Source organism: Diceros bicornis, chromosome 11 (assembly GCF_020826845.1).
Source record: "Diceros bicornis minor isolate mBicDic1 chromosome 11, mDicBic1.mat.cur, whole genome shotgun sequence".
NCBI lineage: Eukaryota > Metazoa > Chordata > Mammalia > Perissodactyla > Rhinocerotidae > Diceros > Diceros bicornis.
The window spans coordinates 41,590,871-41,608,544 of record NC_080750.1 but is presented as its reverse complement, the minus strand read 5'-3'; the positions used below and the strand labels follow the sequence as shown (position 1 = coordinate 41,608,544).

Genomic DNA, 17,674 nt, shown 5'->3' with positions numbered 1-17,674 from the left:
CTCCCATATTTTTTTTAGGGCAGGTCTGCTAATAACAAACTCTCTCAGTTGTTGCTTACCTGGGAATATCTTCCTTTGTCCTTCATTTTTGAAGGAAAATATTTCTGGATATAAAACTCTTGGTTGACTTTTTTCTTTCAGCACTTTGAAAATGTCTTCCCAATGCCTTTGGCTCTATGGTTTCTAATAAGAAACAAGTTGTTAATCTCATTGAAAATCTCTTGTACATGATGAGTTGCTTCTTTCTTGTTGCTTTCAAGATGAAAATCTTGTTTTATCTTCTCACAATTTGATTATGATGAGTCTACGTGTAGATCTCTTTGAGGTTGTCCTAATTGGAGTTTGTTAAACTTTTTGGATATGTAGATTAATGTTTTTCACCAATTTTGGGGAGTTTTCAGCTCTTATTTCTTCAAAAATTCTTTCAGCCTCTTTCTCTCTTCGCCTTCTGGGACTTCCATTATGTATATGTTGGCACTCTTGATGCTGTGCCACAGGTCTCTGAGACTGTTAATGTTTCTTCATTCTTTTTCTTTCTGTTCCTCAGATTGGATTATCTCAATTGAACTATCTTCAAGCTAGTGATTCTTTCTTTTGCTTGCTCAAATCTGCTGTTTTTCCCACTAGTGAATTTTGCATTTTGGTTATTATAGTTTTCAAGTCCAGAATTTCTCTTTGGTTCCTTTTTATAATTTTATTTACTTATTTATTTCCCCCCCAAAGCTCCAGCAGATAGTTGCATGTCATAGCTGCACATCCTTCTAGTTGCTGTATGTGGGACGCGGCCTCAGCATGGCGGGAGAAGCGGCACGTCGGTGCGCACCCAGGATCTGAACCCCGGCCGCCAGCAGCAGAGTGCACGCACTTAACCACTAAGCCACGGGGCCGGCCCTCTTTGGTTCCTTTTTAATAATTTCTGTCTCTTTATTGATATTCTCTATTTGGTGAGATATCATTCTCAGACTTTCCTTTAGTTCCTTCGACATGTTTTTCTCTAGTTCTTTAACATATTTAAAATAGCTGATTTAAAGTCTTTATAGCAAGTCCAACATCATGCATGTTTTGGTACATGAGCCATGCTTTCTTGTTTCTTTGCATGTCTTGCAATTTTTTTGTTGAAAATTGGACATTATAAATAATAAAATGTGGCAACTCTGGAAATCAGATTCTTCTCCCTTTCCCAGGGCTGCTGTTGTTGCAACTTGTTGTAGTTGTTGTTGTTTGTTTAGTGATTTCTCTGAACTAATTCTGTAAAGTCTGTATTCTTATGTGTGGCCACTGAAGTCTCTAGCCAGTTTGCTTACCAGGCAGCTAATGATTGAACAGAGATTTCCTTAAGCACCTAGACTAAATCTCCAAGTCTTTGCTGAGAGGTTGTGTGTGTGTTGGGGCATGTTTCAACACCTGGCTAGGCAAAATTCTACCTTAGCCTTGACTTACTGCTTGCACAGAGTGTCATGGTCAGCTAGAGATGAGAGATTAGGACCTTCTTAGGTCTTTCCTAAGAGTGTCCACAGCCCTATGCATGCATTAGGCTTTCTAGATTTCTAGGAATATGTTGCTTTTCAAGGCATCTATGAACATCTCTTTCAGCCTCTTCTTTTAAGCTGTCTAGTTAGTCTACTGTTTGCTTTAATTGTTATTCATCACCTAAGACATCATCTAAGTGAAGTTAAAACTCTTGCTTGTAATAGTTTTAGACAAATGCTTCCCAGGGAGAGGCTGTTGTACTGGGCATACTCCAAGCCAGGTCAAATCAAGACAATCCTTTCTATTATTGGTGGCTTTCAGGGAACCACCAGAGATGTCAAATAATAACAATTCTTTTGGAATGAGGGCCTTAAAGAGCTCCAGCTCCATTCTGCTCCCACTGATACCAGGAATGGAGGACTGTTATTTTTCAAGGTTACTACTGAGCTGGAGAGTAGGAGATGAGAACAGGGCAAGTTAAAACACCACAAGATTTGCTATTCTTGCACATATTCAACCATTTTTCTTAAATAGGCAATCTTTTATTAGTTTCTAGAATTCTGGAAAAGTTGTGACAATTTTTGCCAGCTTCCATGAAGTGTAAATTGTCAGAAGTCCTTATTCTACCATTTTCACTGTCATTTTGGCATTTTATTTCTAAGAAAATTTCTTAAGTACTTCTAGATTTACTTTCAAGTATTTTTGTGGGAATCCAATTTTTACTACAACTTATTTTATCTGTTCTCACTTAAGTAATGGTCAGAGTAGCTAAAATTAAAATTTATCTTTTATAAATTATTGCTTTTACTTCTCACTTCTTAGATATTTGCAACTAATCTTGCTATACTTGCTTAATGACATCAATACCTCAATTGGCATGATGAAATATAAATATTTCCTGCAAGAATTATTGAGAAATAAGAGATAATACATAGCCATGTCTACATGAACATAAGGGTTATAGCTATTATCAGCATAAAAACCGTTTCAAAATAAACCATGACAGACCCAGAGACAAGTCTAACTGTGGTAATATGGGTGCTACAGCCTTGCTGTTAAGAACCAAATGCTATTAAAATCAATTTGTGAAACTCATAATCCTTTAATCTAATATAATATGTTCTGCAATAACATGATAGCTGAAATCCTATGAAACTCCACATTATCAAAAAGCACATTTTAAAAACAATATTCTCATTGGGGAAAAAAGATTTGGGATGAGCAGAGGTTAAAGTCTAAAAAAGTTCTCTAGATTTAGTGATAAAGAGATCACTGCCATTTACCACTTAAATATTTAAATTTCTTGAGTCTGTGGATTTATAGTTTTCATCAAATTTGAAAAAAATTTAGCCTTTATTTCTTCTGATATTTATTTTTTCAGATATTTTTCTGGCCTGGAAACCCCCACTCCTCCACAACATACATTCCTTTTGGGACTCCCATTACACATATATTAGGTTACCTGAAGCTGTCCTACATCTCACAAATGCTATTTTCATTAAAAAAAATTTTTTTGCCCTGAGTTTCACTTTGGATAGTTTCTATTGTTATGTCTTCAAATACACTAATCCTTTCTTCTGCAAAGTTTAATTTGCTGTTAATCTGATCCAGCGTATTTTCCATTCCATTCCATTCCACTCCACTCCACTCCACTCCATTCCATGTCCAGAGGTTTGACTTGGGTCTTTTTTTATATCTTCCATGTTTCTACTTAACTTTTTGAACACACAGAATACATTTATAATAACTTTTAATGTTATGGTCTTCTAATTCTACTATTGGTGTCAGTCTGCGTCAATTTTGATTGAAATGTTATTCTTCTCATTAAGGATCATGTTTTCCTATTCTTTGCATGCCTGGTAATCTTTCATTGTATGCCAGACATTATGATTTTTATCTTGTTGGCTGCTGGATATTTCTGTACTCCTATAAATACTCTTGAGCTTTGTTCTGGGATGCATTGAAGTTATTTTGCAATAGTTTGATGTTTTCAGGACTTGCTCTTATGGTTTGTTAGGTGAGTTGAAAGCAGAGCTCAGTCTAGGGCTAATTACTCCCCTCTACTGAAGCAAGATCTTCTTAAGTAGTCTACCTAGTACCTTGTGAATTATAAATTTTTCCAATTTGGCTGGTAAGACTAGGCACTATTCCTGGTCCTCTGTGAGTGCCTGGCACCGTTCCTTCTAATTGAGATTGTTCTTTCCCCAGCTTTGGGTAGTTTCCTCATATGCAAGCATTGACTACTTGAGGGAAACCTTCTGTAGATATCCAGGATTCTCTTTCTGTATAACTCTCCCCTCTCTAGTATGCTGTCCTGTGAACTCTAGCCACGCTGGTCTCCCTGATTCACAGTTCCATATCCTCAACTCAGGGAGTCTGGAGGGCTCTGCCTAAGTTTTCCTTCCTTGTGCCACAGTTAGGAAACTCTCTCAACAACATAAGCTAGGACACTTGTAAGGCTTACTTTGTTTCCTTTCTCTAAGAATCACTGTCCTTTGTTGTCTGATATCAAGTATCTTGAAAATAATTATTTAACATATTTTATTTTTGCTGTTTTTCAGGTGGGAGGATAAATCAAGTCCATTACTACTCTATCTTGGTTGGAAGTGGAAGTGCCATATTTGAATAAAGTTTTATTTGTTAGCTGTTCTAAATTTTAAAAGCAAAAGAATTGGACATTTCTATACAAAAGTATGAACTAAAGTTAGCCTAAAAATTCTTTTTACAGTTATATAGGCTTTGATAGTTTTTTTTCTTCTGATTGTAGTTTGGAAGCTTTCCATAGAAAAAGATATCTTGCCTTCACATCTAAAATATGTTTATGGAATAATGTATCCAACGTATCTACTGTTTATTAAAATATGTTGTAATTTTCTATAATTAATGTATTCTATAAAAATAGATAATATTTTTTAATGGAGTAAAAAATAAATAGCACAAAGCCAGGAAGGAAAGACTCTTCTCCTCTCATTCCTCTATTATGATCAGAAATGTACATGATAATGTCAAAAATTAATACATCGTAATAGATTCATCACTATAAATTCTATAGGATCCAAATACAGGTGCATTTTACGTGGCTGCATAAATAAATATTAAAAGATAATCTAGGTCTGATGTTGACGAAGAATGATAAAAGTCTCTTAACTCACTGTAAACCAAAAAACATTTTCTTCTCATTTACTTAGACCTCATACCCTGCATAATACTCATTCACATTGCTATGTTTTCCTTTGGCTGAGAAATAAATTACCAAACTTTTTAATTCCAGGGTTAAGATGGAGAGAATTCAGGCAACCAGTATAAAATTGCAGTTGCAACTTCCTCCTCAACTATGCTATTCTCCAGAAAATCAATCATCCTTTTTACACCCTGAAACTTCTTCCTTCAAGTTTTATTTTTTATTTTCTAAGAGGTGATGCACTTGCCAAAAGTGCTGCTTGGTTCAGAGGTACAAGGAATGGCAACATCTGAAATTATATGTCTGAATAAAAGTTTTCCCACTTCGTGAATCAGTCTGGCACAATTTTCTATCCCTGCTGATTTTCTGCACCTCAAGACGATCCACTGGATTAGGATCACCATCAGTACAGGTCAGAGTAGTCCTGTAAGCCTAAATATGAGTTTTGTCATTCCTGCGTGGAACCAAGTAACCAAAATTATGAAAACGGCTGTAAAAATGGAGGTCACAAGTAGAGGTAATGTCAGTCAGGGTCATCTGCCCAGGGAAACAGCTGTGGCAGTACAATGGGGACCACAAAGTGAAAAGCAGAAGACTTGATTGGGTACGGTTAAGAGTTGTGGGTCTGAGACAGAAAAGAGAATGAGATGGGTAAGCAAAGAGTTGGTACTTCAGGGAAAAAGTTGAAGAATCACACAAAACTGAAATCAGGAAGGAAGGCAGAACCAAGTTAGAGTAATAAATGAAGGATCAGATTTGGTTACTGTTAAAACAGAATTCGCATGATGAACTGCTGGAGGGCACAGCTATGCTGATCCTGAAAATAAATCACCTGAAGGTATTAAACCTGGCTAAGAAAACTGTTCTTTATGTTCTCTTTCATGAGAAGCTGCTCTAGACAAGACACACAACATTTGATGTCCTCTTTAACAAGCGGTCTGTGTTTCCTCTTAAAGGTGAATCATGAGCAGGCCTAACTTCCTAATAGTTACCCACCTTGCCTCCTGCTGCTTTGATGTGCCTGTGTTCACTGAGAGTCATTTGATAGTTAAAACTTTAACACATATTAAAAGTAGCACAAAAGAGCTAACATGTCTCCCCAAATACTTAATTTACAGAAAATGATTGGCTCAGGGGGTTCTTCTGCCTCCACCTCTCTTTGAAAATCACCTTGGGTCATCAGCTGAACCAGGGCCAATCTATCACCATCTATGCTGTGTACTACACGTACGTGAACAGTGCCTCGTGGAGTGGTGTAAAGCGGGGACCTGTCTCTAAAATTAAGTTCAACTTTAGATTACACTAACTGAACTGTTTAAAAAATATTTTAATTGTAAAGAATATCATTAAGAACAGCTTAATTGCAACTAAACTATTCTCAGGTTAACTTTACCAAATATTTTCAATTTTTCTCAAAGCCTTCAATCACATACTATGATATCAGTTTTCCTAAAAGTTTCATTTGGTAAAGTTCTCTAAATGAAAAGACAGGCTAAGACATAAAAATGTGAAGACCGTTATGTATATTTCCCAAAGCAATTAAATGCAGTTTTTTTTTTAATGCCTATTTTATTTTATTTATTTATTTATTTTTGTGAGGAAGATCGGCCCTGAGCTAACATCTGCTAATCCTCCTCTTTTTGCTGAGGAAGACTGGCCCTGGGCTAACACCCATGCCCATCTTCCTCCACTTTATATGTGACGCCGCCACAGCATGGCTTGACAAGCAGTGCATCAGTGCGCGCCCGGGATCCGAACTGGTGAACCCCAGGCCACCGCAGTGGAGCGCGCGTACTTAACCGCTTGCGCTACCGGGCCGGCCCCTAAATGCAGTGTTTTCATAATACACTCTTTCATTTCCCCAAAAATTCAAATTTCAGTCTTTAAGTAAATATATAAAAATTATTCAAAATGAAGCTTTGGGGACTCTGGCTTAAAAGTAGGGCAAAATATCGTTGGTATATTCAAAAGGCAAGTCAACACACAGATGATTTTCTGCAACTTGCAAACTCTTATATTTTTGGTATCATTTTTCCTAGACAATAAGGGGGATTTCTTTCTAGAGTCAAGGTACTTGAGGCCAACTTAACTCCTTCTCTGACTGCTTAGTTCCCAAAGCTTATATTTTATGTTTTATCCTTTCTACCTCACCTACCTTCCTTGCTCTGAAAATATTTATAATTTCAAAGTTGTCACTGTTAAATGCTTTAACATTAAGACTCCTTAATGGAAATATTTTTGCAACATTAATACTGTTAATGGCTTTATTTTCTCATATACATAGAGAATGGTTACCAGGCAACTAGAAGTATAAAATTTCTTTCATTAGCAAAGCGACACAAACTTACGTATTTCTTCCACAACTTGTGGGTCACATTCTTTGTATTCTTCTACTTCTGCCTTTAGCTGTTCCCTTTGATCTCGAAGTGAAGAAAGCTCTCTTGCTAGCATGGTTCTCTCTTCCTGTATTCAAAATAGTTTTATGTACAATTAAGACAAACAAAATGCCATGTGTTATAAGGTTATACATTTTATAAACATTTTCATTTTATTTCTCATAACTGATATGCATTAGGCTTTTGACAATATTATATCTACACATACATTTATTCACAGTATAAGAACAAGCTGAATTCTCATTTTTCTCTCAAATCTCAAGCATCTTTTATATACATTGACTAATTTAATGAGAATTAATACGTAGAATGGAATGCTCATAAATATATGAGAGGGTTACGAATTATGTATGAATTCAAAGAGGACTACATTATCATATGCTAGGAAAAAAAATTACACTGCCTCTTGGAAAGTTTCATAAGATTGTGACTACATACACAAGTAAAATTTTATGGCAACATCAATAATTATACAATTTTCATTAAAAGTGTTCTAGACAATTTTTTAACCTTTAAGGATGATTAACCTTTAAAAATATTTAAATATATCAAAAATAATAGAGTTGTAGCTTGCGGCCCCCCATACTTTCCTTTAAAGGTAAACAAGAATAAAGCTTTTAAACACAGTATAATCCAATAAACACCCTTAGAAATTTCTAGCCATAATTCTCACGAATAGGTAGAAATCATAGTTCTATAGGTATTCAATTCATATGTGTGAAACCTGAAAAATAAGTCCAAACAAAAATCAAATATGGGCAAAAGTTATGGTACAGAATTATAGGATAAGTCTGAGGCAGAACCAAGTAGAGTTCAAGCTGCCTAATGGGACTTGTTCAAGGTTCCTTGCTAGCTTATATTTTTGTACTTGTATTTTTCTACTTTTGCCTTTACTCTTTGGTTCCAAAGTGAAGAAAGCTCCTTTGCCAGCATTTGTAAAAGAGAATACATGTACAGAGCAGCAGGCTCTGAAGCAGCATAGTCCAACAGAACTCTGCAATGACAGACATGTTCTAGATCTGTGTTCTCTAACGCAGGAAACAGTAGCCTCATGTGGCTAATGAGTACATGAAATGTCATCACATACTATTGTTACTGAGAAACGGAATTTAATTGTATTTAACTTTAATTTAAATGTAAATAGCCACAGATGATTAGTATATACCATATTAGCACAGCTCAGGAGAGATTTAAAAATAACTACAATATAAGATGGTCATTATTTGCCATCCACACCCAAATTATACATGCTCCACAATGAACAATGAGAAGAGAAAAAGCTAATGAAGACAGGAGAAGCAGAGTGGTGAACATCCACGTGAACGCAATGACAGCTCTCCAGATACCCTGAATGGGAAGCCATCAGAGACTGTTACTAGCACTGAAATCTTTGCCAAATTACTTCACCTCTTTGTGCCTTTAGTTACTCAGATGTAAAAATGGAGATAGTAATAGGAGCTACCTCCTTGGACTGTTGGCAGGATTCAATAAATACATAAAATGTGTTTGGAATAGTATACCTGCCTGGCTCACAGTAAGCGGAACATATATGTTAGCTATTTCTTCTTCTTCATCATCATCACTATCAGCAGCAGCAGCATCACCAAGAATAATATCTCGCAGATAAGGGCTAGGTATTTCTGAAAAATCCTGACCAGTGAGCTCGGTGAACACAAGAGTTTGTCTTTCTCAGGAGCCTTTCTGAACTACTACACTCTTGTAATAGCTGCAGGCACCAACTAGGTTTGCTACTGTTTTTTTCCCTAGTTGCAATGGTTGCGGTGGGCTGGGTAACACTCGGCACACTGGCTGACAACTTTTGGGCATGTGTACGTCACCATTAGCTAATGGTGCTTCTACAAGTTATTGCCAATCTTAAAGAAATAAAAGGGATCAAATAAAGAAGTGGTAATTGCTCCTATCAATTGAAGGAGAAATATAACAGCTTCAGGTTATGCCCAGAACTTACCTTCCCTTGAATATTCTTCAGAAATTACCATTCTCCAATTCCTATCTGACTGGGCTGATTATTCACATGAAAGAAGACATGTAAAACAGCTTTGAAAAGCATAAAGCCACTGTAAACCGTAATGTATTCTTTTCTACAATGTGACAAGTTTTTCAGTCTCTTTCACAATCAAGTGGTACAAATAGAGGTGTAGATGGAATGCTTAGTAGTTCACATTGATCTTCAATATTTTTTCATGTCAGAAATCCATATTTCAGATAATGATGAAACTAGAAAGTAAACTGATTTTTAAAAACCACTAACATAATACTTTAGAGAACACTGCACTTTTTAAAATAAAATAGTAAGTCAGGGCTAGCCCGGTGGCTCAGCAGTTAAGTGCTCGTGCTCTGCTTCGGCAGCCTGGGGTTCGCAGGTTCGGATCCCGGGCGCGCACCCACGCACCATTTGTTAAGCCATGCTGTGGCGGTGTCCCATATAAAGTAGAGGAAGATGGGCACGGATGTTAGCCCAGGGCTAGTCTTCCTCAGCAAAAAGAGAAGGATTGGCATCCGATGTTAGCTCAGGGCTGATCTTCCTCACAAAGAAAACAAAACGAACAAAAAAAATAGTAGGCCAATATTCATTTAAATAATTTAGAAATATTACACAGCCACAAGGATACTATATTGATAGTTTTCAATTTGTTCTGTGCCAAGACTTAAGAAACATGACTCTTAAAAATTTACATAAACATTTATATAGGCTTACCGCATGCCAGGTCCTCTTCTAAGTGCTTTGTAAATATTAGCTAGTTTAATGCACACAATAACCCAATGATTTTATTGTTCCCCATTTTACAACTGAGAAAACTGAGAACAGAGTTTAGGAGACTTTCAAACTCAGGCAGTCTGGCTCCAGGGTTTATGCTTTTATGCCACACTGCCATATACAATATAATACAAGAATAAATCTAGAATCACAATTAGTGAATCTTACCAGGTCAAATGTTCACGTCTTTTGCTGTGACTCACGTCTCTTCTGGTAGGAATGGCATACTCCTCACAGGAAGCTCCATGTCCTTACTCTTCTATTTAGAATTGACATTATTAAAGAGTCCACAGACACAGACTTACCGTTTCATTTCGGCCAATTTTAGCTTTCTCGATGCTTTTCTGTAGGTTTGAGTGCTTTTGGTTTCCCTCAGATAACTAGAGAATTAAAACAAATAGAATGGCTTGCTAAGATAAACCTGCTTAACATGAAGTTTATGAGTTAAGAAGACAAATGAGATTTGTCTTCAAGCCAAGTCAATGTAACAAAAAAGTCAAAGACGACATTGTGAACTAACTTCTCTAATCTGAAAAAAAAAAAAAGTATCATGAATCATTAGGGCAGACTGAAAAAAAAAAGTTTAAAAATATTTCTTCTTATCCTATATAGAAAAATGAATAATATGGTTTCAATCTTTTCAACAGTCTTCATTTATGAGATTCCTCATTCCCATCCCAAATAACTTGAGGTGTATTATTCAGTTAAAAATTGAACTTGAAAATTCAAAAAAATCTGTTTTATATAAAGTTTTTCTTCAAATTTCATTTCACTTCTGACTAGTCTTTCAAAATACCCTAGACTGCTTCTTATAGACTTGTAGTATTGTGACCTGATTCACTAACCTAGAGTCAAAAATGAACGCATCACTTATTATTCTTAAATAAGGTACTTTGTAAGGAATTGCATACTTTATATACTAAGTTCTCAGAGAAGAAAAAATATATTAGCCTGTTGTTGATTTTATGCATGTTTTACATACCTTAAAAGTGATCAGTTTAAGCCCTTTACTAAGCTTAGAAAGTAGTAAGTTATATGTGGAAATGGATTAAATAATACCAGCATAAAGAGACCACAGATATAGAATATTCATTAGCATGTGGCTAGGCCTACATCAAAACGGACTGGGTAATTTCAGAACATTGCTTCCCCTTCTCAATTTTATTAATCTCACCAGGGCCCATGACTAAATAAATAATTACAGGAAATTCCCAGTACTAAATTCTCCACCACATCTTTTGCTATAAACTAGTTAGAAATTCCAGACTCATTTGACTGGGTAAGGGCCTTCTTAAAATATATTCCACTCCTCCCTCACTCTTGAGTTATGAACATGTGGAAAATAATTAACGTTTGGATGAATGATTTCTTTTAGCTGATTATGAGAAAATGACCTTTCACAATATGACCTTAGTTATATGCAGAGGGTGAAAAATATTTACTCTTTTTTGCCTAAAAATCACAAACAGTATATCTTCAAAAAGTTGGTAGCTTTACCCTGGCTTTGGGAAATCTTTCACTTCTCAATATGCATAAAGGAAACACTGTCAGCTTTCCTTTAATGGTTCTCTAGTCACTCACTGATTTTAATCCATAGCACGAACAAAATCCATCTGTGATGCCAAGAAGACACCACCACCAAACCAGTTATACCTCTTCTTGAGAGTAATTATCTTCCTAAGGTGAAAAACAAAAATCTGCTGTAGGTTTCAGAGCCAAAATAAGCTTTAAAGCCCTAAATTTAGCAAGGGGATTTCGTTCTTTAAAACAAGGGCTCCCATTTATAAAATAATACCATGTTTAAAAAGTTAATATTCCACCCTGAAGGGCCCACCTGAAATAATTAATAAATGCATGTAACATTTAAATTCAGGAGTAGAGAATTTTCCAATGAAAAAATACACATACATATTTGCATGACATTTTTCTATTAAAATGTTTTTAAAATAATCAGATAGGTAGATGTTATCCAAAAAGTTAATAATTATAAAAAAAATAAACAAATAATTAACAGATATATATCTTAATTATATCAATGAAGTGTCTTCTGGGTATTGTATGTCTGCTTGTAATTATTTACAACTTAAAAGCATTTGAAAGAGAGTTAATTCAGGAATTCCTTCACTCTGAAAATAACCTTATGTATTTTATTTTATTTATTTTCTAATTTTTTGTTTATTGCAGTAACACTGGTTTATAACATTGTAAAAATTTCAGGTATACATCATTGTACTTCTATTTTTTTTTGTGTCTTGCATAAAAAATATGGAACGCTTCACAAATTTGCGTGTCATCCTTGCACAGGGGCCATGCTAATCTTCTCTGTATCGTTCCAATTTTAGTATATGTGCTGCCGAAGCGAGCACTCTTAAGTATTTTAAATGTGATTTCATGATTTATCTTTTTAAGTATCTTGGTAATGGAGGGAGGTACAATCTAAATGATGTTATCAAATGCGACGCTTCTGCTAATTATCCCAAGTATTGAAAAAATTTGGTTCAGCTCAAGAGTGAAGGCTCCTTGGCTCTCTGTTTAGTTCTTAAAATCTCTACTACTGGAAACAATGAAAGCAACTCTCGTGAGGTGATCCATGCTATCAGTTTTTCATCTACACATCTCTTAGAAGCAGTATTGCTATATGTAGTTCCTAACACATACCTTGGAATTAAACCAAATCCAGGCCTCAAGTGATTAAGAACTGAGATTTTTAGCCACTGTACAGATATTAACTAAACCAGTAGTTCTCAAACTTTAGCATATATCAGAATCACTGGAAGGGCTTGTTGAAACACGGGTTGCTGGGCTCCACCTCCCAGTTTCTGAATAGTAGGTCTGGGGTGGAACCTAATAATTTGCATTTCTAACATGCTCCCAGGTCACGGTGACGCTGATGCTCCTGGTTGGGGACACCAAACTTTTGAAAACCACTGATCTAAACAAAAACTTGTTTTCTTGCAGTAATAAACCCAACTGAAATATACAAGATATTAATATATGGCAGAATATTATCTAGTTCATCAGCAAAAATGAATTACTGCTAAATATTGTAGCCTGAACTAGAAACAAAATATTTTAATATTTCTGTGACTCAAAGAAATATACAAGTCCACATTTACAAAAATAGAAAAAGGAGTGATACTCTATATTCAAGAAAGGTATTCACCGTATGCTTCCTTTAAAGAACAAACTCTCCTGACACACTTCTATAACATAAAACAAGAATACATACTGTAACAAATCCATTTCCAACTTTAACTAAAGCAAATAATTTTTAAAAACCCAGTAACTCAGAACAAAACAACAGCAGTAACAACAAAAACAAAAACTCTTATAATTAGTAAGAACAGGATTTCATCTTTAGATTTGAGGATCTGACACAATGCTTCTCTTTAATGCATGTCAGATCACCTATACTGACCATCAGGAATGAGAAACATAATGCCAATGTTTTCTAAAGGGCTAATTCACTGCCTGGAGGAACTGCCTATTCATTGGAGGAACAGAAAGATTGATTCAAGTTGGCTGCATCAGAATTCTGATTTGCTCTTTTTTAGAAATAAAAAAATTTCAATGCATTAGGGAAGGAATATAGAGGTTTTCATAGGTGGGAAAGAGTGTCCGGGAACAGAGAATGGGGAAAAGAGGTTAATAAGAGAAACCAGATTAGTCTACTGCTTTATCAAAATTCACGTACAATATGTTATGGAAAAATAGGTTCTATGTCTTTTGTTTTTCCTTAAAAAAAAAAAGAGTCAGTACCATTTACTTTAAAATTTTATATATTTAAAAAGTCTTGTTAGAGTATCTACAACTTTAAAATTTATCTTTTAACGCAATATTCCATTTAGGAATTGATCATAAGGAAACAATGAACACTATAAAGACATATTTATATATAAAGATAGGAGCCACGTAATTGTCTTAATAATAGAGAAACATTAAATCAATATTTCATGGTATGAATGTGTCACAATTGTGTCGCCAAAGGAAATGTTTTGGAAGCATTTTTAGTGACACTGTAAAATAAAGAATAGAGTTTTTAAAAAGCTGGAAACAAACTGTCAATACATTTGACAGCCTATCTATGACCAAAAAAAAAAAAAAAACTGCAAGAAAATGCACAAAATTTAAAAAATGGTTAACCCTGTATTGTGGAATATACTTTTAAATTTTCTATATAATCAGTATAAAAACCCTTTTCCCATTATAAGCAATCTTTGACAGTATTCTCAAGAGATTAAAATATGAGTACATTCTTGTTTTTAAAAACTCAATGCAGAAATATTTAGGCAAAGTGCCCTTTTGCTTTTTACCTCTGCACCATCCCCACAACCCCCACCCCCTCACTGGGGGTGAGCCCTGTAAAGTCTAGGGGGGATCTCTCTTGTCCCATTCCTTTGTTTTATATTCAGATATAGATCAATATAGAGAACATTTCAAAAACATATGAGATTATCCTTTGTGCAATGTTCTACAACTTGTTATTTTCAGAGAAATTTACATGTCAACATATATATGTGGGTCTACTTCACTTTTTTAAATAGATTTTATTTTTTTAGAGCAGTTTTAGGTTCACAGTAAAATTGGGTAGAAGTACAGAGAGTTCCCATACACCCTCTGCCCCCACATACACACAGGCTCTTCCACTATCAAAATCCCCCAGAGTGGTACATTCGTTACAACTGATGAACCTACTTTGACACATCACTATCACCCAAAGTCCATAGTTTACATTAGGGTTCACTCTTGGTGTTGTACATTTTATGGGGCTGTGACAAATGTATAATGATATGTATGTATCATTACGGTATGATACAGAGTACTTTCACTGCCCTAAACATCCTCTGTGCTCTGCCTATTCATCCCTGCCTCTCCCAACCTCTGATCATTTTACTGTCTATATAGTTTTGCCTTTTCCAGAATGTCATATAGTTGGAATCAAACATTACATAACCTTTCATTTCTTTCATTTAGTAATATGCATTTAAGCTTACTCCATGTCTTTTCATGGCGTGCAAGCTCATTTCTTTTCATCACTGAATAATATTCCACTGTCTGAATGTACCACAGTTTATTTATGGATTTACCTACTGAAAGACATCTTGGTTGCTTCCAAGTTTGGGAAAGTATGAATAAAACTGCTATAAAAATTCGTGTGCACCTAAGTTTTTCACTCATCTGGGTAAATCTCAAGGATTCATCGCTGGACCATATGATAGGAGTATGTTTAGTTTTGAAGGGGCTGCCAAACTGTCTTTCAAAGTGGTTGTACCATTTTGCATTCCCACAGCAATGAATGAGAATTCCTGTTGCTCCACATCCTCACCAACATTTGCTGTTTCATTCTTTTTAAAATGTCTACATACTATTACTTTATTATTCCACTCCTTTATCAATAGCTATTTATTAATGTCCAGTTTTTCATTACTGCAAAGCTCCAACACCCCCATCATTTGACATAGATCTCTGTGCACACATGGAAGTCTTTCTGTAAGGTAGGTTATAAGCAAAATTGCTGGGTCAAAGGATAGGAACATTTACCTTTTTTTTTTTTTGGTGCTCTTTATTGTGCAAAATACACATAAAATTTAACCATTTTTAAGTGTATAATTCAGTGGTATTAAGTACAGTCACAATATTGTGCAACTATCCCCATTATCCATTGCCAGAACTTTTTCACTATCGCAAACAGAAACTTTGTATCCATTAAAGAATAGTTTCCCATTCCTCTCTTCATGCAGTCTCTGGTAACCTCTATTCTACCTTCTGTCTCTATGAATTTACCTATTTTAATTACCTCATATAAATGGAATCACACAGTGTCTGTCCTTTTGTGTCTAGCTTATTTCATTTAGTATAATGTTTTCAAGGTTCATCCAGGTTGTAGCATGTATCAGAATTTCATTCCTTTTTAAGGCTGAATAATAAATATTCCACCATATGTATATACCACATTTTGTTTATACATTCATGGCTGATGGATATTTGGTTTTTTTCTACCTTTAAGCTATTCTGAATAATCTGCTATGAACGTTGGTGTACAAGTATCTGAGTCCCTTCTCTGCTTTCAATTCTTCTGGGTATATACCTCTAAGTAGAATGCTGGATCATATAGTAATTCTATGTTTAACTTTTTGAGGAACCACCATACTTTTTCCACACTGGCTTCATCATTTTACACTCCCACCAGCAATGCACAAGCATTCAACTTTGCCAACACTTGTTAATTATCATTTTTTTCCCTTTATAACAGTCTTCCTAATGTGTGTGAGTGAATGTTTAACTTTTAATTCAGTCATTTGTCCTTCATAGACAGTTTATAACAGGCTTACTCCCTGCAGGTTTCCCAAAAGTGGATACTGGTAATAGTTTAAAACATTGATAATCTGATGGCTGAAAAATGACATTCCACTATTGTTTTAATTTGTACATCTTTGATTATCGATATTTAGCATCTTTTCATATACCTATTGATCATGTGTGTTTCTTCAATGACTTATTTAATAATATCCTTTGATGATTATTTTATTGCATTGTTTACCATTTTCTCACATATTTTTAGGAACTTTTTATATGTAGTAGATGGTAATTACTTCGCTAAAAATGTTTAACTTTTAATGCTATGTTTCAATGTACAAGTTTTAATTTTTTATGCAAATATATCAATCTGTTGGCTTCCAGATTCGGCATCTTGCCTAGAAAAGCCTCTCAAACTAATACTGTACAAATAGTTTCCTTCTATTATTTGTAGAGTATTCTTTTGATCTTTTGCTTTTTAAAAGGCCTCTGGTTTATTTAGGAAATGGTGTAAGGTAGGGCTCTAACTTCAGTTCATTTCAATGGATATCCAATTATCCCTATAATTCATTGAATAGTCTGTCCACTGAATTGATAAAGATGTATGGCATTTTTATCATAAAGTAAATAAGTATACATGAGCCTGCTTAGGGCTTCTCTATACTGCTCCATTTATCTGTTTGTCTATTCTTACATGAATAGCAAGTTTTAATCACTATAGCATTATATTTGTTTTGACATCTGATAGGAAAAAACTCCACCTCATTTTCTTTCTTTTTAATACTTTCTTGGTCCTTCTTGCAGTTTCTCTACCACATAAATTTGAGAATCATCCATTAAGTATTCAGTGGGATTTTGGTTACCGTTAGCTATAGAGATATGAACTGACATTTTTTTATAGTTGAGCTTTCTCATTCATGAATATGTTGCTTCATTTATTTAAGAGTTCTTTCCATGCACTTCAGTAGAGTTTTGTAGTTTTCTTCATGTATGTCTTACCCATTTCTTGTTAGGGTTTAATACTATTTTCAGTGCTACTAAGGGATAGGCAATGACCCCACACCTAAGTCTATCACTGCCTGGAATGCTTTTTGCCACAGTGGTTGCATTCAAGTGTTACTGAATCAGAATAAAGACAGTCTTTTGTTCAATGGTTGTGGGGAAACAACTCTCTCCCGCCCTCTGGATTCTAAACTACATAGCTACAAGGAAGCAAATAGCCCAAATTACTGCAGCCAGCCATCTTATAACCACGAAGAAAGCCAACCTGAGGACATGGGCATCACACAAAAGGCAAAATCAAGATAAATGCAGAGAAATAGAGTCAGAATCTTGATTACATGATGCTTGAAGTATGCTCTACTTTTGAAAAGTTTTAATTTAAATAAGCCATTAAATCAATCTCGCCTTTATCATTCATGCCAAGTAAACTTGGGTTTTCTGCCATTATCACAGTAAACATTTTAACTGTTACAACAAATAAAGCTTCAAAAATAATCTATTTCACATAGTGCTGGCCAGCAATGAAAGCTGTGAAACATTCTGGAAGAC

At 35.0% G+C, this 17,674-nt stretch overlaps 1 protein-coding gene and 1 non-coding gene across 4 annotated transcripts in view; both read right to left on the bottom strand.

Annotated features, from left to right (window-relative positions):
* Positions 1-17,674, bottom strand: part of MND1 (meiotic nuclear divisions 1) — a 73,331-nt gene that overhangs the window by 11,701 nt on the left and 43,956 nt on the right. For all 3 annotated transcript variants that reach the window (XM_058550227.1, XM_058550228.1, XM_058550229.1), the window contains exons 5-6: positions 10,132-10,206; positions 7,000-7,114 (exon numbers count right to left, since the gene is read on the bottom strand). In XM_058550227.1, coding sequence (XP_058406210.1) covers positions 7,000-7,114; positions 10,132-10,206 — 190 coding nt within the window. The remainder of the gene's footprint in view (positions 1-6,999; positions 7,115-10,131; positions 10,207-17,674) is intronic.
* On the bottom strand, positions 12,086-12,192 carry LOC131411621 (U6 spliceosomal RNA). Its single transcript, XR_009221606.1, has one exon. It is a non-coding gene; the product is annotated as a U6 spliceosomal RNA (small nuclear RNA).